General features: G+C 60.0%; 1 protein-coding gene across 4 annotated transcripts in view; it reads right to left on the bottom strand.

The window, feature by feature from the left end:
- Positions 1–20,872, bottom strand: part of GNA11 (G protein subunit alpha 11) — a 31,863-nt gene extending 10,991 nt beyond the window's left edge. The window contains exons 1-2 of one of the 4 annotated variants that reach the window (XM_002761572.7): positions 20,429–20,872; positions 1,789–1,973 (exon numbers count right to left, since the gene is read on the bottom strand). In XM_002761572.7, coding sequence (XP_002761618.1) covers positions 1,789–1,973; positions 20,429–20,564 — 321 coding nt within the window. In that variant the 5' untranslated portion in view covers positions 20,565–20,872. Of the gene's footprint in view, positions 1–1,788; positions 1,974–16,936; positions 17,397–18,384; positions 18,608–20,428 lie in introns of those variants that run through there. The other 3 variants (XM_035290163.3, XM_078361475.1, XM_078361474.1) reach the window with 3 other exon arrangements.
- Positions 20,873–21,411: the final 539 nt, after the last annotated feature.

Here is a 21,411-nt window from a genome sequence, read left to right as displayed (position 1 = left end):
GCCCTGCCCCAGCTTCTCAATCTGAGCTAAGCACACCTTGGGGGACTTGGAAAAAGAGACACAAACACCAAAAATCCCACTCCCTGGAAACTTCCAGGTTCAGGACCAGCAACCTGCTTCTGCAGAGGGCCAGAGAGCGTGCCCAGCTTTGCCGACCACACGGATGGCCTCCAGCACTCAGCTCTGCCGCCGCTGCCAAAGCACCACGGGCAACATGGCAGAAATGGGCATGTGCCAATAAAACTTTATCGACAACATCAGTCTGCAGCCTGCAGGTGCCTGTTTCAGATGCTGATGGAATCTAAGCCCACATGTGAACCTGGACTCGGAGAGGCCACCGCTGGAAGGGATCACAGCAGAGGCAGGGCAAGTGGTAAACTGGGATCCAAAAGCAACAGACCCACCCAGGAAAACAGGGCTACAGAAGTGGCATCAGTGGCTCCGTGGCTGGAGGGGCCCAGAGAGACCACTGGCAGGAACCACGGTGGCACGGCGGCTGGGCCTGCCCCTAAAGTGGCCACGGGGGAGGCTTCTCAGAGGGCAATTCCACTACCGGGTGTACAACTGAGGGAAGGGAGCACGCTGTCCGCACACATGCACGTCTACAGACCGTCACAGCAGCTCCGTTCCCAAAAGCCCACACAGGAAGACGCTCAAATGTCCACCAGGGAATAAATGGGCAAACACCCAGTCCCTCCACGCACTGGAATGGGACTCAGCCACAAACAGGGACATGGTTCTGAGGCCGGTCGCCACGCGGATGCGCCCTGACAACGCCACACTCAGTGAGAGCCGCCAGACGAAGGCCATGCTGTGTGACCCCATTCCTATGAAATGGCCAGGACAGGCCCATCCACAGAGGCAGGAAGGGGATGTGTGGGTGCCGGGCTGGAGGACGGGGATGGGGCTTCCTTTGGGAAGATGAATGTTCTGGAATCAGGCAGTGGTGGAGGCTGCACAACTATGTAAATATGTCGAGAGCCGCCAGATTAGACACTCGAGCAAGTGACGCGCACAGAATGCGGATTAGAGCTCGATAAAGTCACTGAAAAACAGGGCATCAAACCACTTCTACTTTGTTAAAGGAAAAACACTAGGGCGAAGGCCGGGCACAGTGGCTCATACCTGTAATCCCAGCACTTTGAGAGGCCAAAGCAGGAGGACTGCTTGAGCCCAGGAGTTCAAGACCAGCCTGGGCAACAAGGTGAAACCCCATCTCTACAAAAAACACGACAGTCAGCTGGGCATGGTGACTGCAGGGGAGGCTGAGGTGGAATCACCTGAGCGCAGGGGTCCAGGCTGCCATGAGCCCTGACCGGTCCACTGCACTCCAGCCTGGGTGACAGAGCGAGACCACTTCAACGAATAAAAACCCCAGGGCGAGAAGGTGAAGTGCAGCCCCATGGGTTGACCGTGTGGGCCGACCCCAGGTGTCCGGTGGGCTGCTCAGCCCAGGGAAGGCCCCGCAACCAGGGGCTCGTGCTGCTTATTCCCGAGGCGGCCCGGGCGAGCAGCTCACCTCGCAGGCCTCAGCTTCCCCACCCGCAGGGTGCAGCGCCCACAGAGGCTTGGGGGGAAGTGTGCCGCTGGGCCAGGCGATGCCCATCTTAACTCTCAGTCGCCCCCAGGAAGACAGCGGTCGCTGTTTCCACGTCCACGACAGGAACAAACATGAGTAAGGGTAACCCAGCTGGCCAGGACCCCGCACAGCCCCAGCCTGGCAGGCCGGCTGCACACACCAGCAGCCCAGGGCTGCCCAGGTGCGCTCCCCCCACGCCTGTGGCTCACCTTGTTCTGCTCGTACTTGTAGAGAATCTTGAGCGTCTCCATGGCGCGGATCATGGCCTGCATGGCGGTGAAGATATTCTGGTACACGAGCTTGGTGAAGCCGCGCTTGTCCTCCTCGGAGTAGCCAGCGCCATGGATGATGCGCATCTGCTTGATGAAGGTGCTCTTCCCGCTCTCGCCCGTGCCTGCGGGGTGGGGCACATGAGGATAGGCCGAGCCGGGGGCCTGGCTCTCCTGCTGCCGCCCCTCCTACCCAGACCCCGCTGCGCTGCGCACCCAGCACGGAAACCAAGGTGCGTGAGGCTGACCATCTCCACCAGACGCCTCAGGAAGAGTTTACAAAGCGCCCTTCCCACCCATCCTCCACCAAGCCAGGGTCTTAGTGGAGCCACCTTTCCCAGAAGTTCTGCAAGAACACACTTTCCTGGGGCCAATAGTTTGGTATTTACATCAAAGACCTCGAGGTCTCAAGCCAAATCACGTCGCAGGGCACCGGCCCACAGCTGGGACTGTGCCACTCTACCATGGTCACGACAGGTCAGGAGCAACATCCGCTGGAGGGACAGCGCACAGACGTGGCGGCAGCGCCCTGCCGCATGGGCTCACCCCAAGGGAATGTCTTAGCACCACCCCAAGGGCTCGGCGCCCCCCTCCCCAGAGCTTTCTCAGCACCACAGCCTCACCACCCACTGTGCGCCAGGCGCCCACAAGGCTCTCCCCTCTCCCTCCTGGTGTTGTGGCGAGGTCAACTAGGACAGCTGTGCCTGCCGTGGGTGGTCCTGAGCACGTCCCTGAACCACTTCGTGCCTCCATGCCAGCCATGACCTTGCTAATACCCACAGCCCTTCCAGACACGAGCACAACTACCGCCCCATCTCAGAGATGGGTGCACTGAGGCTCCCGGGGCCCCAGAGGATCGAAAGGATCAGCAAGTCAGCCTGGAAAACTATGGGGAAAGGGCCCAGCAGCCGCTGTCTCTTCACCCCAGCCTCCAGATGAGCCCCCAGACGAGCCCCCCAGGCATTCTTGGTGACACGGGGTCCTCATTTCAGCCCCCTCCTACCTCGGCCTCTCACTGCCCGGTCAGCCCCAGGGCAGACTCTGTTCCCCCTCCTCCTTCACGCTCACAAGCCGGGGCCACTGCTGGGTTTTCAACATGCCCACAGATCTCTGATGCTCTTTCTTTCCAATACAGCCTATTTCCCTCCCTGAGCACGGGCTGGACTTCTAGTGACCTTCTAGCAAACAGAACGTGACAGAAGTGGCAGTGCGCCATCTCCAACGCTAGCTCACAAAGGCACAGCGCATCCTCCTGGCTCTCACTCGTGGGCCAGGGGCTCTGGAGCAGGCAGCTGCCATGTTGTGAGGCCCCTCAGGCAGCTTCACGGAGAGGCCCGTGGGCTGAGGAACTGAAGCCTCCCACCCACAGCCACTAGAGGGGCCAGGTCTCGAGGGCGCCCCCAGCCCCGCTCCAGCCGCCAGATGATGGGGCCCTGGCTGGCGGTTATCTTGACTACAGCTTCTGAGACCCCAGTCCAGGACCACCCAACAAGGTGCTCCCAAATTCCCAACCTTCAGAAACTATCTGAAATAAGTTGCTAATTTAAGGTACAAAGTTTTGGGGTGACCTCATTACACAGCAGTAGTTAACTTGTACTTTCTAAAAAGTGACTGCCTCAACTCCCTCCTCAAGTCCTAAGCCATCATGCCCCGCTGGCCTAGACGCCGCCTCAACTCCCTCCTCAAGTCCTAACCCATCATGCCCCGCTGGCCTAGACGCCGCCTCAACTCCCTCCTCAAGTCCTAACCCATCATGCCCCGCTGGCCTAGACGCCGCCTCAACTCCCTCCTCAAGTCCTAACCCATCATGCCCCGCTGGCCTAGACGCCGCCTCAACTCCCTCCTCAAGTCCTAACCCATCATGCCCCGCTGGCCTAGACACTCGCAACGTGCCCCCACCCTCTTCTCCAGGCTGGCCTTCGGCACCCGCTGTCTCTGAATCTTCCGGCACCTCCCCGCCTCCGCACATGTCGTCCTGAGCTGGGCCCTCTGCCCACAGTGCTGTCGCAATCCCGGCTGTCTAAAGGCTGCATGGTGCTGGGGCCCAGCTCACCTCCTCTCACAGCCTCTGCTGCAGAAAGCCTGCGAGCCCCAACACCACTCGCCCATACTTTCTGGAACCTTCCTTGCTGCCCACAGTAGACGTCTTTGTGCAAGATGCCTGTCGCAGGTCCCCTCTCCTGGCAGCTCCTGGAGAAGGGACAGGCTCCCTGTGGGAGGTCACTATCTGAGAGCCCCAGGGCCGATGCCTCCCCGTCACTTCCCACTACCACCCTCGTCCTTTCAGAACAAAGAAGTTGACTTGGATGCTGCCTCAGGTGGCCCTCCGCCCTCCAGCCTCACCTCATACCAAAAGCTCCAGGACAGGAGGGAGGAGGCTGAGGGTGCAGCTGACACCGCCTTCTCCTGAGGGCTCCCCACAGCCCCTTCCCTCACCACACCCTGAGGGAAAAGTGGTGGCACAGAGGGGATGCAATTTGAGGACTCAGCTCTACTGACGGGTGCTGAACCCCAGGCCCTGCGGGTGCTCAGCGGCATCCCTGGCCCCCACCCACTCCAACCAGGAGCACCGCCCCTGAACTATGACAACCATAGATGTCCCCAGACACTGCCAGTGTCCCCTGTGGGTCAGGACTGACCCCTGGTGAGATTTTTTTTTTTTTTTTTTGAGACAGAGTCTCGCTCTGTCAACAGGCTGGAGTGCAGTGGTGCGATCTCAGCTCCCTGCAACCTACACCTCCCGGGTTCAAGTGATTCTTCTGCCTCAGCCTCCCAAGTAGCTGGGATTACAGGCGTGCGCCCCCACGCCCAGCTAACTTTTGTATTTTCAGTAGAGATGGGGTTTCACCATGTTGGCCAGGCTGGTCTCGATCTCTTGACCTCATGATCCACCCTCCTCGGCCTCCCAAAGCGATGGGGTTACAGATGTGAGCCACCGCACCTGGCTGAGACTATTTTTAACAAAACGCTATTATAAAAGATGGCCGCTCTATGGGTTTGTTTGGAAAGGTGCAGCCCCTGGAAATAGCAAACAGCACCCGCAGAAAGCCACAAGAACAGCACACTGGAAGCCTGTACCTGGCACAGGCCCCGAACGTGCTTAACGCTACCCCCGGCACAGGCCCAGCTCGCACGTCAAGCCTGCACCCCGGCACAGGCCTCACACAGCAGCAGGAGGCGAGCAGGGCCCTGCACTTGGGTCAGAAGCCACCACCCCTTGGTAACTCTGCACCCAAGTCACAAGGCCCCTCAGGCCATAAACCCCCAAACAATGAAACGAACGAGCAAGCGTCAGCACCCGGGACGGTCAGGAAGGAGTCTGGAAAGCCACGGGTCACTGACCGGATGAGGACTGGCCGGGTACTACTGTTTGCGGATTTCGTGGGCTTGTTTCGAGACAGAGTTTCACTCTTGTTGCCCAGGCTGGAATGCCACAGTGCAGTCTTGGCTCATCAAAACCTCCGCCTCCTGGGTTCAAGCAATTCTCCGGCCTCAGCCTCCCAAGTACCAAGGATTACAGGCGCCCACCACCATGATCGGCTCATTTTGTATTTTTAGTAGTGATGAGGTTTCTCCATGTTGATCAGGCTGGTCTTGAACTCCCAACCTCAGGTGATCCACCTGCCTCGGCCTCCCACAGTGCTGGGATTGCAGCAACGAGCCGCTGCATCTGGCCTTTTTTGCTTTTTTCCTAGGAAGGCAAAAATGACAACTGCAGCCAAGGACCTCATGGAGCTCTGCAGAGGCGATCGGGGACACTGATGGGGGAGGGAGGGGACACTGATGGGGGAGGGAGGGGACACTGATGGGGGAGGGAGGGGACACTGATGGGGGAGGGAGGGGACACTGATGGGGGAGGGAGGGGACACTGATGGCGGAGGGAGGCGGCTCACACCTACAAACCCCTGCGCACATACACACACACACCTGTGTACACCACGCACATGTCTGCAGAGGCGATCGGGGACACTGATGGGGGAGGGAGGCGGCTCACACCTACACACCCCTGCGCACACATACACACACACACACACCTGTGTACACCACGCACGTGTCTGCAGAGGCGATCGGGGACACTGATGGGGGAGGGAGGCGGCTCACACCTACACACCCCTGCGCACACATACACACACACACACACCTGTGTACACCACGCACGTGTCTGCAGAGGCGATCGGGGACACTGATGGGGGAGGGAGGCGGCTCACACCTACACACCCCTGCGCGCACATACACACACACACACATACCTGTGTACACCACGCACATGTCTGCAGAGGCGATCGGGGACACTGATGGGGGAGGGAGGCGGCTCACACCTACACACCCCTGCGCACACATACACACACACACACCTGTGTACACCACACACGTGTCTGCAGAGGCGATCGGGGACACTGATGGGGGAGGGAGGCGGCTCACACCTACACACCCCTGCGCACACATACACACACACACACCTGTGTACACCACACACGTGTCTGCAGAGGCGATCGGGGACACTGATGGGGGAGGGAGGCGGCTCACACCTACACACCCCTGCGCACACATACACACACACACGCCTGTGTACACCACACACGCATGAATGCACATACATACACACGTGCACGCTGCATGCACACACGAACACACAGGCATGCACATGGGCACACGTATGCAGCACCTGCACAGGTGGGTGGCTGCGTGTTAACTCGTGTGCACCACCCCAGCTGGGTGGAAGCCACCCGTGTCTCCTGCATAACTCACCAAGCCAGGAGAGGCTGCAGAGGGAGGCAGGGGCTCTGGGCCCGAGAAGCCGAGCCAGGCCCAGGTGGCCCAGGGCCTCTGGCGGCTGTGAGGTGCTGGCCACTGCTTGGCCCAGCCATTGGGGGGCCTAGGGCGAGGCTTGGGACAGCACTCAAGCCAGGCAAGGTGACGAGGTGTGGTTTTGCAAGACGCTTTGGTCCCAGCCTGCTTTTCAGGTCACCCTGCCTCCCCTGCCAACTCAGCTGCTGCCACATCCTGTCACACAGCGCTGTGGAGCTGGGACGCAGGGGTCCTCACACCGCAGACCCAATGTCTGGATGCCTGGTTACCCTGAGACCTCACATCCCGCAGCTGGGGCTCCACATCTGGGGTGCTGGTCGGCAGAGGCTCCCTCCTATCCAACCAGCCGCCATGTGGCCCCAACGTGGCAGGGCCCAGCTCAAACCTCAGCCCACATGGCCCCGCCCTGACCCAGCCGGCCCCACCCACAACCACACTCCTCCTGAAAGACAACTGAGCTGCGACGCTGTTTGGGCTCCAAAACCTTCAACAGCTGCCCACTGGGGAGAAAAGCCAGCCCACTCTTCCACAGACAGCATGTGAGCCCCTTGGAGATTCCGCCTCACTCTGGACTCGTCCACAGGCCCCTGCCAGCCCTCATCTCCCAACTCAGGCCACGGAAGGGCACCCACCAGGACAGAGCCTTCTGTCCACTACTCACCACACACTGAGCCCCATGGCAGCATTATTCCTAAAAGCCAAAAAGCTGAAGCCCCAGTGGCCCTTCAGCAGGTGCACAGGCACAGAGACCCACACAGAGAATGCTGCTCAGCGCCGGAGAGGAAGGGACCGCCGACCGCGCCACCACGGTGAGGGCCACACACCGAGTGACCCCACCCATAACACTGAATGTCTGGGATTCCCCTGAAGTTCCTATGCTGAAATCCTTACCCATAAGATGATGTTGTGAGGTGGGGCCTCGGGCGGTGATAAGGGGGGTGCCTGGGGTAGGATCGAACCCTTCTGCCACAGAGTTCAGGGGGCACTTGCATGAGGGCACTCATGATCCCAGGAGAAATCACTTCCACAAGAGGACACGGCAAGAAGCTGATGTCTATGAGACACGACCTCCCTCCACCAAATCCACAGCACCATCTATGAGACACGACCTCCCTCCACCAAATCCACAGCACCATCTATGAAACACAACCTCCCTCCACCAAATCCACACCATCATCTATGAGACACAACCTCCCTCCACCAAATCCACAGCATCATCTATGAAACACAACCTCCCTCCACCAAATCCACACCATCATCTATGAGACACAACCTCCCTCCACCAAATCCACAGCATCATCTATGAAACACAACCTCCCTACACCAAATCCACAGCACCATCTATGAAACACAACCTCCCTCCACCAAATCCACAGCACCATCTATGAAACACAACCTCCCTCCACCAAATCCACAGCACCATCTATGAAACACAACCTCCCTCCACCAAATCCACAGCACCATCTATGAAACACAACCTCCCTCCACCAAATCCACAGCACCATCATCTATGAGACACAACCTCCCTACACCAAATCCACAGCACCATCGTCTATGAGACACAACCTCCCTCCACCAAATCCACAGCACCATCTATGAAACACAACCTCCCTCCACCAAATCCACAGCACCATCTATGAAACACAACCTCCCTCCACCAAATCCACAGCACCATCTATGAAACACGACCTCCCTACACCAAATCCACAGCACCGTCTATGAAACACAACCTCCCTCCACCAAATCCACAGCACCATCTATGAAACACGACCTCCCTACACCAAATCCACAGCACCGTCTATGAAACACGACCTCCCTACACCAAATCCACAGCACCGTCTATGAAACACAACCTCCCTACACCAAATCCACAGCACCATCTATGAAACACAACCTCCCTCCACCAAATCCACAGCACCATCTATGAAACAGGACCTCCCTACACCAAATCCACAGCACCGTCTATGAAACACGACCTCCCTACACCAAATCCACAGCACCGTCTATGAAACACAACCTCCCTCCACCAAATCCACAGCACCATCTATGAAACACAACCTCCCTACACCAAATCCACAGCACCATCTATGAAACACAACCTCCCTCCACCAAATCCACAGCACCATCTATGAAACAGGACCTCCCTACACCAAATCCACAGCACCGTCTATGAAACACGACCTCCCTACACCAAATCCACAGCACCGTCTATGAAACACAACCTCCCTCCACCAAATCCACAGCATCATCTATGAAACACAACCTCCCTACACCAAATCCACACCATCATCTATGAAACACAACCTCCCTACACCAAATCCACACCATCATCTATGAAACACAACCTCCCTACACCAAATCCACAGCACCGTCTATGAAACACGACCTCCCTACACCAAATCCACAGCACCATCTATTAAATACAACCTCCCTACACCAAATCCCCAGCACCGTCTATTAAATACAACCTCCCTGAACCAAATCCACAGCACCATCATCTATGAAACACAACCTCCCTACACCAAATCCACACCATCATCTATGAAACACAACCTCCCTACACCAAATCCACAGCACCGTCTATGAAACACAACCTCCCTACACCAAATCCACACCATCATCTATGAAACACAACCTCCCTACACCAAATCCACACCATCATCTATGAAACACAACCTCCCTACACCAAATCCACAGCACCGTCTATGAAACACGACCTCCCTACACCAAATCCACAGCACCATCTATTAAATACAACCTCCCTACACCAAATCCCCAGCACCGTCTATTAAATACAACCTCCCTGAACCAAATCCACAGCACCATCATCTATGAAACACAACCTCCCTACACCAAATCCACAGCATCATCTATGAAACACAACCTCCCTCCACCAAATCCACAGCACCATCTATTAAATACAACCTCCCTACACCAAATCCACAGCACCATCTATGAAACACAACCTCCCTCCACCAAATCCACAGCACCATCTATGAAACACAACCTCCCTCCACCAAATCCACAGCACCATCTATGAAACACAACCTCCCTCCACCAAATCCACAGCACCGTCTATGAAACACAACCTCCCTCCACCAAATCCACAGCATCATCTATGAAACACAACCTCCCTACACCAAATCCACAGCACCGTCTATTAAATACAACCTCCCTGAACCAAATCCACAGCACCATCATCTATGAAACACAACCTCCCTACACCAAATCCCCAGCACCACCGTCCAGGTACCAGGAAACGCGACCCCACCCCCACACCGAGTCCGCAGAACCTTGATCTTGCACATCCAGCCTCCAGAGCTCCCGAGCTGTCAGAGACAAAGTCTGGTTGTTTGTAAGTCACTGTGCCAGCCGACTTGTCACAGCAGCCAGAGCTAAGACAGTGACAAAATGTTAGGAAAAGAGGACACCGGGGGAAGCCAGGGATCGGCATGAAAGGGCAGCTCAGAGGGTCCTGGGTGCAGACGCTGCCTGGCCTCTGCCTGTGTCGGGGGAGCACGCACTGCACAGGAGTCCAGTCACACCCAACTTCAATGGGCTCCTCCCTCCCCACAACCAGGCTGCACCCACCCCCGGGTCACGCTGTGAGATCCCTGGTTTCCTTTCCTTAGGTGTCCTTGCTTCATGCTGGGCCCAGAGCTGGTAAGCTCAGCCTCCCAGGAGGCCGTCGAGGGCCCCGGCAGCTGTATGCGACCATTGCTTCCTCACCAGAGTTGAATATAAACTACCCCTTTCATCGGGTCCTTCCCGTTCCCTAAAGCCCCGGAACTCCCGCTGCAGAAATCCAGAGGCTGGGCCAGGTGCAGTGGCTCACACCTGTAATCCCAGCACTCTGGGTGGCCAAGGCAGACAGATCTCAGACAAGGTCAAGAGATCAAGACCATCCTGTGGTGAAACACCGCCTCTACTAAAAATACAAAAATTAGCTGGGCGTGGTGGCATGTTTGTAGTCCCAGCTACTCGGGAGGCTGAGGCAGGAGAATCGCTTGAACCTGGGAGGCGGAGGGAGGTTGCAGTGAGCTGAGATCGTGCCATTGCACTCCAGCCTGGACTACAAGAGGGAAACTCAGTCTCAAAAAAAAAAAAGAGAAAGAAAGAAAAACAAGAAGTCCCGGTGTTCACCCTCGCAGCAGGGCCCTCCTTGGTGAGGTGTGGCTGTCCCCATCCACAGCCCGCCTCAGCTGCTTCCCCAGCACAGGGCTCTGGCTGCCCCGCCCACCTGTGTCCCCAGGCCCTAAGCAGAAGGTGCTGCGTACACGTTTCCTAAGCAAACTCAGGGAACCTGGCCCTGGTCCAGGGTGCTGGATCCCTCAGTTCTCCATCAGGATCCCCACACTCCAGAGCCCCTCAGGATGGACCTGGCTGCGTGTTCACCAGCCACGGCTCCTCGGAGAATGGGGCTCAGATTTCCCACAGCTGGGGGAGCCTAGGTGTCCAGGAGGCCAGGTGCTTTGCCTCTGCAAGCCTGGTTCCCAGTGGGCTTGTGGACCCTAGTTGCTGGGGAGCCTGTGGGACGCACACTAGTGGGTCCGCCACTAGGGGGGGCCAGAGTCCGCTCACTGCTGCCACTGAGCTGGCTGCCAGAGAAAACCACCCTCCGAGCTGGACTCTACGGCCAAGATCCACAGAGGCCAACCAGGAGGAACGAAGTCTGTGCCCAGCTCCCGGCAAACATCCCCCAACCACGGGAGAGGAAAGTGGAAGAAAAAGGCTCCAAGTCCAAGAGGGCGCAGCCTGGAGAGCAGAGCCCGGAGGCTCCTCTGATGCTGAAGATTCAAGGCCGGACACCGTGGCTCACCCCTGTAATCCCAGCACTTTGGGAGGCCGAGGCAGGTGGATCACTTCAGGTCAGGGGTTCGAGACCAGCCTGGCCAACATGGTGAAATCCCATCTCTACCAAAAATTTTAAAAAATTTAAAAATTATCCCGGTGCGGTGGTGGGCATCTATAATCCCAGCTACTCAGGAGGGTGAGGCACGAGAATCACTTGAACTCAGGAGGTGGAGGGTGTCGTGAGCAGAGATCGCACCACTGCACTCCAGCCTGGGTGACAAGTGAGACCTTGTCTCCAAAAAAAAAAAAAGATTCAAAACCGGGCACAGTGGCTCACGCCTGTAATCCCAGCACTTTGGGAGGCCGAGGCAGGCAGATCACCTGAGGTCAGAAGTTCGAGACCAGCCTGGCCAATATAGTGAAACTACATCTCTACTAAAAATACAAAAATAGGCCAGGCGTGGTGGCGAGAGCCTGTAGTCCCAGCTACTCAGGAGGCTGAGTCAGGAGAATCACTTGAACCTGGGAGGCAGAGGTGGCAGTGAGCTGAGATGGCGCCACTGCCCTCCAGCCTAAACAACAGAGTGAGACTCCATCTCAAAATGAATAAATAATAAAAATAAAAAACATATAAAGGTTCATGGAAGTAACCCATGACCCCAGGGGCAGGAAGGGGCTGAGACCTGGGCGCAGGTGCCTGGGAGTCAGACATCCAGGGTTCCAGGCTGCTTCCCGTCCACAGCACCCGTGCCGACCTCGTCAGTGCCCAAGACTGTGAGATGTGGGCCAAGAAGCCAGGAAGCCCCCACAGGGCTGCGGGGAGGCCTGGGCCAGCACACACACGGGGAGTGAGGCCAGAGCCACACAGCCCCACCCAGGGGATGGCAACCACTTGTCAGCACCCATGAGAAGGCAGGTCGGCAGCAGCCCGTGGATGTGCACGCGTGTGCCTGTGATCTTGGAAACAGCCCGGCCATCTAACCCTGACCGCAAGCTGTGGCAGCGGGGATGGGATCAAAGCCAGGCCCCAACCTGACACAGGGGCCCGGGAGGGGCAAGCCTCCCGCCGAGGAGGATGGATGCCCTTGACCCGGCTTCACAAGGGGCATCGTGCCTGCTCGCTTCAGTCTCAGAACCCCAGGAGGCAGACAGCACTTCGGCGCCTGATTGACTAGAGGGGAAATTGAGGCGAGGAGCAGTCAGGCTGCCTCCCTGAAGTCACACAGCCCCTACCGGCAGGGCCTGAACAGACTTGGGTCTCCTGGCTCCACGGCTTCTTCCTGGCGGAGCCCTTGACGTGCTCCGTCTCTGCTCCACCTCAAACCCTCAGGCAAAGCCAAGAGGACAAGGCAGTGCCCAGAGAGGAAACGCACCCAGCCGGCCCCTCTGCTAAGGCTGGAAAAAGAGCCGCCCTGAAACTCACTACCCCAAGCGAGGCATGACAGATCACCTCCGCAGGAGAACAGAATCCCAGGTTCACAGCGGCAGAGCTTCCAGGTGCCTCAAAGGTGCTGACCGCCCCTCGCCAGCCAGGGGCCACGCCACACCTTGTTCTATTCCAGCGGAGGCTTCCGTGACACAGGCTCCCACGTGGGAGTGACCCTCCACACTGGAAGTGGTTGGTGTCACTCACCCATATTTTCTTTTCTTTTCTCTTCGAGGTGGAGTCTTGCTCTGTCGCCAGGCTGGAGGGCAGTGGCGCGATCTTGGCTCACTGCAACCTCCGCCCCCTGGGTTCAAGCAATTCTCCTGCCTCCACCTTTTCTTTTCCTTTTTTTTTTTGGAGACAGGGTCTCTCCCTCGGTCACGAAGGCTGGAATGCAGTAGTGCAATCTCGGCTCATGGCAACCACTGCCTCTTGGCTCAAGTGACCCTCCCACCTCAGCATCTCAGGTAGCTGGGACTACAGGCGCATACCACCACATTCGGCTAATTTTTTGCATTTTTAGTAGACACGGGGGTCTCACCATGTTGCAAGGCTGGTCTCGAACTCCTGGACTCAGGCGACCTGCCTGACTTGGCCTTCCAATGTGCTCGGATGACACGCGTGAGCCACTGCACCTGGCCATGCGAGTTTTCTGAGCTCCCTATCCCCACATGCTGGGTCTTACCACAGCCCTTACAGAAGCCCCTGAGAGCCTGGGAGACTGGGCCCCAGTCTTGCCCAACCCATCCAACCCAGCTGTGGGCACAGGCCTGGATACTGCCACCTGGGGAACAAGGACAGACCCCGCCTGTCCAGCTCTGACTATCATCAGGGAGTCTGGGATGAGATCGCTGACGGGGGAGGAGACATCTGGAGGCCCAGACCTGCTCTCCAGACACCTGCCCAGGCCACCAGCGGGGGACCTAACCAGTCAACCCTCGTCCCATCCAGTGGGACGAAGGCCAGCTCACTGCAACCTCTGCAAACAGCGAACTGGCGCCGCTGGAGGGTCAGGTGCTTCCACCACCTCATCCACCCCACAGCAGGGACCCAGCACCGCCACAGGCCCTGGGGACCGGGACAGGTAACAGAACAGCCACATCTCCACAGGCCACACAAGTCCCGTGCGGTGGTGGGGCCCAGTGCCCATCAGTGGACACGGCTAACAATGGCAACACAGTGCCCTCCAGCTCGACCACACCCTTCAGCCCCCACCTGCTCCAACCCTGCAGGGACCCTGAAACCTCAGTGTCACCACACGGGTCTGAAGAAGAGAACACGGAGGCTGGGGCGCCAGACAATGCAGTGCGCAGAGCACCAACTCTGCAGTCAGGCGGAGAGAGAAACCTGCACCAGGACCTCCCTCCTGAGCCTCCCAGGCTTGGAGTCCCCATGTGGACGCCATCGGGGCACCGTTGCCAAGGGTTACTCGGCAGCTTTTTGGTATGCACAGAGCGGCCAGCAGGAAGGGAGGTCACAGGGGACACGAGGGCTCCCTCCCTGCTGTCTGCTGCGCTGGTCACCTCATTTAATCCTTCAACAATCCTACTGTGGGATGGACATCTTTCCCACGTGACCAATGGGGAAACTGAGGCTGGAAGAGGGAAGTGACTCGCCCGTGGCTCCCTCCCCCAGAGTGAGCCCCCACTGCCCAGGGCAGCCTGGGCCACAGGCAGGACTCTGGAAGGAGCCTCTGAGGAGCCAGCTGTATGCTGTCCCCAGGGGCCCCTCTGCCTGGTGCACAGGCCCACAGCAGGTGGCCACAGAGCCTGCCCCCACAGAAACCCCTGGCATGCAGCAGGCCAGCCTGAAGAGTGTCAAGGCGTGCCGTGCATGATCTGCCTTCAGTGAGCCAACGACAGTCACTCGGCAAGCATCTTTGAGGCCAGCACAGCTCAGTGCCATGGGCAAGGAGGCAGGGGACCAAGGACACATGGCTGACCGACGGCCACAAGAAGGGAAGAGGCTCCTAAGACAAGCAGGTCAGGAGTCCTGACCCCAGGGAACACTGGGCCACGTCTGGGGACATCTGTGGTTGTCACGACCAGGGGGAGCTCCTGGCCTGGAGCGAGTGGAGGCCAGGGACGCTGCTCAGCACTCTGTAGGGCCCAGGACAGCCCCTCCCCGGAGAATGACCCAGTGCAAAACATCCATGGAGCTGAGGTTGGGGAAACCCGATCAAGGCATCTGTGGGCCGATCCCAGATCCAAGATCCCAGGGTAGGATCCCCCACGGAGCAGGTTCTCACGGAGCACCCACTGTGTGCCACACATGCCAGGTGCTGTGGACACGACAAGATACCATCATGCCGGCAGCAGCCAGCATTCAGTGGGTGCCCACCTGCGGCGGGATGGGGATCACCACCGAGTCCTCACCCCACCGCCCCGAGGAAACTGAGGCAAAGACCCACAGTCTCACCGTTACAAGCAGCAGGGGTGGGCTCTGCACAAGTCTCCCAAGGCCACGTACCTAACCCAGACCCCGCACTGCTCCCAGGCCCTGCGGATGGCCCAAGGCCCCGCGCACCCCTGCTGTACTGAGTTTGCCTGGCAGCCGCAGGAGGCCTGGCTGGACCAGAAACCCTGGTAGCAGAGAGCAACGAGGCCTTCTGACCCACAGGCAGGGAGTGGGGGTGGAGGGCAGGAGACTGGACCACTGACATCCTGACGGGTGAAGTGGACAGGCCCAGGTGACAGTGAGAGTCTGGATCCAGGGCGGCCAATTCCAGACAGCCCAGAAGACCCGCCAGGTGCCCTATGGAGGACAGACGCGGTGGGAGGTCCCGGGGAGAAAACACTCCACGCAGGGCCTGGAGGCACGAGCTACTTGGATCTGCACCAGCCCGAAGCCAGCAACCCAGCGCTGAGGATCCCGGTTTGCCAAAGGACTTGACTTCTGCCAATAACGACCTCGCACGTGGGCCTTCCTAGAGCCCTTGGCTGAGCCAGTGGTATTCACCGCTTTCAATCACCCAGGCGGGCAAGCCACACGAGGCTTCCCATCCTCCACTCACAAGCTGGGGCACCAGAAGGGGCACTGGGTCCCCGCTTTGTCCACAGGGTAGGGCTGAGCGGGCCCGCGACCGCCCCTCTAAGGCCCAGAGGACTTTGCCGCACACCCCTTCAAGCTCCCGACGCCAGGGCATCTTCCCCATGCTGCCCAGGGTCCCCATCCCAGAAGGAGCGGGCTCCGCCACAAGACTCAGAAAGTGAAACCTCTCGTGGTTAAATCTCGGAGGGAGGCACTTCCTCCACTCTCACCGCGGTACGAGGCTCAGGAGGAGGGGAGCTTCACGGACCACGCCTGGAAAAGCACAGGACGCGAGACCAAGTCCCCACATCTCCCAGCCTGGGCTGGGGCTCGGGGAGTCAAAGCTGGACGAGGCCATCCAAGGGCGCTTCCTGCTCCCGGAGTCTTCTGGGACACGGCACAGCCACCCTGCCAGGCGCCAGAGGCCACGCTCCACGCCTCCCAACACTGGGCCAACAGAGGCCCAGCCCTTCCCGTGGGGCCACCGCGCCCCATGCTGGATCCCGGGCCTTGTCACTGCCCGTGGGGGCCGGCGCAGGCAGGACAGGAAGCTTCCGGAACCAACCATCCAGCTTTATTTAGAAAGCCTGGAGCCACTCCGGCTCAGCCCCGCTAGCAGCCTCAGGCCTCCAGGAGCAGGCTTCCCATGAAGTCCTCACATTTCCAATCACAAACCTGCCTCGAGGAACTGCCCGGGGTCCTCCATAGTTCACCAGTGAGACGGAAATGTAACAGCCAAGAACTGCCCTGCGAGAGGAAGAGGCCCAGCCGGCCTGGGGAACGCTGCCCCGGGATGATGGCTGCGCCGCACAGCGGCGGAGCAGCACGTATGCTAAGCACAAGGTACGTGACCTCACTCCCATCCCCACCCACAGCTGTCCCCACCATCACAAGAACACACCTGGAACACCACTGGTAGAAAACCACGTACGTATACACAGCCACACACATGCTGAGAAGCGACCTCACGCACACGCGGCTTGGACCGTACACAGAGAGATGCTCAAGGCCGGGCGCGGCGGCTCACACCTGTAATCCCAGCGCTTTAGGAGGCCGAGGCGGGTGGCTCACAAGGTCAGGAGATTGAGACCATCCTGGCTAACACGGTGAAACAGTCCCTACCAAAAATACTGAAAAACGAGCCAGGCAAGGTGGCACATGCCTGTAGTCCCAGCTAGTCCGAAGGCTGAGGCAGGAGAATTGCTTGAACCGGGGAGGCTGAGGTTGTAGTGAGCTTAGATTGCGCCACTGCACTCAGGCTTAGGTAACAGAGTGAGACTCTGTCTCAAAAAAAAAAAAAACTCTCTAAGCACTCATGAAAACTTCTAAGAAAATTATTTGCGCCGATTATCCCTCAGCTTTGCCACGAGCATCTTACGTTGTACGCTACCACTCGGCAGAGTCTCAACCGGGGCAATGTGCGCCCCAGGGACGATCAGCCCCGTCTGGAGACATCATGGTTATCATGACTTCGGGGAGCTCCTGGCACAGAGTGGGTGGTGACCTGGGATGCTGATCAGCGCCCTGCGGTGCCCAGGGCAGCCCCACCCCACTGTGCACAGGGCCGTGGGAGACCTGCTGTGTGTAACGGAGAGGCCGTCGGAGGCGTGGACAGCACATGGGAACCAGTGCGGGAGAGGAGGCACGGCTGCTAGAGCCCCGTCCAGCTCCAGGGCTCCAGACGGTCCCTCCACACCCAGAAATAGGGCATGGAAAGTCCTCACAGGCCGTGTGCAGCCCCGTAAGGCAGCTGACGAGAGCTCGTGGACACCTCGCTCTTGCAGAACACGCTCCTCCTGGTTGCAAACCCAGGCATCAGGCAGGACCCTAGAGCCCTGCGGGCCCGAGCCTGGAAGGAACCAGCACCACCCACACACACGAGACCCTCCCGGGGCCCAGATGCCACAGGGTGGCAGGCCCCTGCCTCCCCAACATCCACTCCACAGCGCAGCACCGGAGCCACCCGGGAGAAGGAGGGCTGGAGCCCCACCACAAAGGGGCAGGGGAGGAAAGAATTCCAGGGAGAAGCAGGCCCGGCTGGGCTTGGCCTCCTGCACAGCGCCAGGACCTCCGCCCAAAGGTCTCAACATTCTGTGGGGCGCGGGCGCCATAACCACCTGCTGCGGCCCAACAGCCCTTCCTCCCGGGGAGCCTCGGCCTCACCCTCCAGCTGCTCCCTAAAAAACGGGGCAATTGCAAGCTCGGGGCTGGCGCACTGCGAAAGTGGAGTGAGTTCCCACAGGCAGGCGGGGAGCCTGGCAGAGATCCTCTCCCCTGTACCCGGACCCCAGCCCCACGACATCTGGTGGTCAAAGCCCTCGAAGCCAGGGACTCTCCGGCTGGGATGCAAGGTGGCTTGGATAGGAGTTTCCTGAGGGTCCTCACAGCAGATTCCCAAAGGGCTTCCTGGCCCCACCACGTCAGGTGTGAAGTCTTCCCAACCCCCGGCAGCCCCCGGCCCTCTGCTTGGCACTGACACCTGTCCTTCCTGGGTTGCATGTGAGCTCCCGTCTTCCTCATTGTCCTATCTGCCCCGCCTGGCCTGAGCCTGACAGCAACCTCCCATCTTACAGGCTGATGGGCTCAACTTCCAGGCTCACACAGAGGGGTGGGACGGCGGACATCCCCTGGGCCACAGGTGGGCACCGGACAGAGGATGCAAGATGGGTCCCATTACTCCCAGACTCGCTCCAGGTAGCCAAGGCTGCAGACGTGGGGGCCCCTGACCTTCGTCCTTGAACCTGGTGTCAATCTCAAGTCCAAAGTGCAGGCACAGAAGCCTGGGTGCAGCGGGAAAGGCAGCGGGGGTTCTGGAGGTCACAGAGCCACAGGGCAAGGCCGTCTGGTAAGATCTTTATGACACCAGCAATTCCTAACTCCCCTCCATCTACACAAAGTCCACGACCCACGGCAAAAGCCAGCCAGTGCCACTCTGTCCAAAGTGCCACCATGCAGGCCCCCTGCACACTTCCTCCAAGCATTAGGGACACGGCTCTGCCTACCTGAATCCCCTGGAAAGATGGCCCATTTTAGAACCCTTAGGTAAATCAAAACACAAGTTTGGGGGGGAAAAAATCAGGAAGGTATTTCATTCAAGGCACCTCTCTAACGGGGGACATCGGAGGGTCACGGCAGGAGAGGCAGTCTGCTCCCCGAGAAACAAGTGACCTGTCTCCTTCCTGGAGGGCCCCCTCCTCCTCCATCACCGCTGCTTCTGCATGCATTTCAGACCTTCCCCACCACCCCTCCCGCTCAGGAGCTAACCTAGGAGCTCAGGAGGGCGAGGGTGGGGCCGGGCAAGGGCTATGTTTTGTAAACGACTGCAAGGGCCCTTATTTTGGGTGACAACACTTTACAGCTGGCCTGATTGGCTTCCTGCAGCAGGTGTGCCTTGGGGAGAAGGAGGCACAAGGCGTAAATCCTATCCGGGAAGGTGGGGAGGAGCCGGGATGTAGGGGGCTGCTCCCCACTAGGGCTGCACGTGGCTCCCACCAAGACTCTAAGGAAGGGGGCGGGGGAGGCTGCCGAGGTGGCTGCTTCTGACAAGTCGCAAAGGCTCCCTCAGGTGTCAACCGCCCCACCCTCGGCTGAGCAGAACCCTGAGGAGAGGAAAGACGGTCTTGTTCCCACAGGGCGGATTCCAGCCTAGAGGAGGATGGGATTTCCCGGAGTAGGAAGGCAGGAGGACAGCCCCTAAGGGAATGGGGGATAGGGGCGCGGAGGAGTCTTCGAGGGGGTGGACGGGACCTGCATGGAGGGATCAGGGCTCTGCCTGGTGGGAAGGGTCAACGCGGGACCCTGGGAGGTGAAGGTGGATGAGACCAGTGGGTGACATCCCAAAGCTCTGGCCCTGAGATGCTGGGGGGGCGGGGGTAGCGAGGGGTGGGTAGTCGGCGAGGTAAGATCAGAGAGCTCCTGTGCAGCAAGGGGACTGGTCTCTTGAAAAGGGGCAGAGGGCAAATCCTGAAGGGTCCTGCCCAACGTGGACGGCAAACTGGGAGCTGACCTGGGAGGGATGGGGACCTGATCCCGACATGACAGACAGGGCAGACCCCCCCCCCAAGGTCCCTGCTGCCAACAGGAACGGTGAAGGCACAAAGGAGCGGACCACAAACAATCTGGGCCCCCGAGGCTGACCCCGGAGGGTCCCAGCTGCCGACCTAGACAGCAAAAGCAGGGCTGACCCCGGGAGGGTCCCGGACGGCACAGGCAGGGCTGACCCCGGAGGGTCCCGGACGGCACAGGCAGGGCTGACCCCGGAGGGTCCCGGACGGCACAGGCAGGGCTGACCCCGGAGGGTCCCGGACGGCACAGGCAGGGCTGACCCCGGAGGGTCCCGGACGGCACAGGCAGGGCTGACCCCGGAGGGTCCCGGACGGCACAGGCAGGGCTGACCCCGGAGGGTCCCGGACGGCACAGGCAGGGCTGACCCCGGAGGGTCCCGGACGGCACAGGCAGGGCTGACCCCGGAGGGTCCCGGACGGCACAGGCAGGGCAGGGCAGGCCCGACGCCCCACTCACCGAGGAGCAGCAGCTTGAGCTCGCGCCGGGCGTCGCGCTTGTCCCGCCGCAGCTGCTTCTCGATCTCCGCGTTGATCCGCTTGGACTCCTTCACCTCGTCGCTCAGACAACACGCCATCATGGACTCCAGAGTCATCGTCCCGGCCCCGGCCGCCGCGGCCGCCTGCCCGCCGCCGCCCCCCGGCCCCCAGGCCCCCGGCCCGGCCCTGGCCGGAGCCGCCTCGGCCGCCGTCCGCCTCGGCCCCGCGGCCTCGGCCTCGGCCCCCGGCCCTCCGCCCCGGGCCGGCCCGCCCCGCCTCGCCTCGGCCGCTGCCTGCGAGCTGCCGGGTCCCCGCTCGGGCCGCGCCAGACGCGGACTCCCGCGCGGCCGCACTTAGCCCGCGCCGCCGCCGCAGCCACCGCCAACCGCAGTCGCCGCAACCGAGCGACAGCGCCGGACAACCTAGCAGGCTGGGAGCGCAGCCCGTGACGGGCAGGCGCTGCGGCCAATGGGAGGGGCCGGCGGCCAAGCGCGCCCACCGCTGGGGCGGGAATAACGGCCTGGGCGGGGCGTCAGCGGGCGCGAAAGGGGCGGGGCGGGGCGAGGGCGGGGGGCCCGCGGGTTTGGTTGCGCCGACGTGGGAAGGGGGGACGCGCAGCCGGGAGCCGGGGCGGGGCCGCCCGGGATTGTGGGAATGTGGCGGACTCAGCCGGCCAGGCTCGGCTCTGTTCGGCTCCGTTCGGTCCCGTTCGGCCCCGCTCGGCTCGGCTCGCTCGGTCCAGGCCGGGAAGGAGAGAGGTGCAAGCGGTTGCCGCGCTCTCTGGGTCTCTAGGTTCCTGGGCAGCCGTCGCTGCCCCCGGGAAGCGCCCTCACATTGCCTAACAGGAACCTTCTCTCATCCGTTAAAAAGCGTCAGTGGGGCCGGGCGCGGTGGCTCACGCCTGTAATCCCAGCACTTTGGGAGGCCGAGGTGGGCAGATCACGAGGTCAAGAGATCGAGACC

This window comes from Callithrix jacchus, chromosome 22, assembly GCF_049354715.1.
Source record: "Callithrix jacchus isolate 240 chromosome 22, calJac240_pri, whole genome shotgun sequence".
Lineage (NCBI taxonomy): Eukaryota > Metazoa > Chordata > Mammalia > Primates > Cebidae > Callithrix > Callithrix jacchus.
The sequence above is the reverse complement of the archived record's forward strand: the minus strand, read 5'-3'. Positions and strand labels throughout refer to the sequence as shown.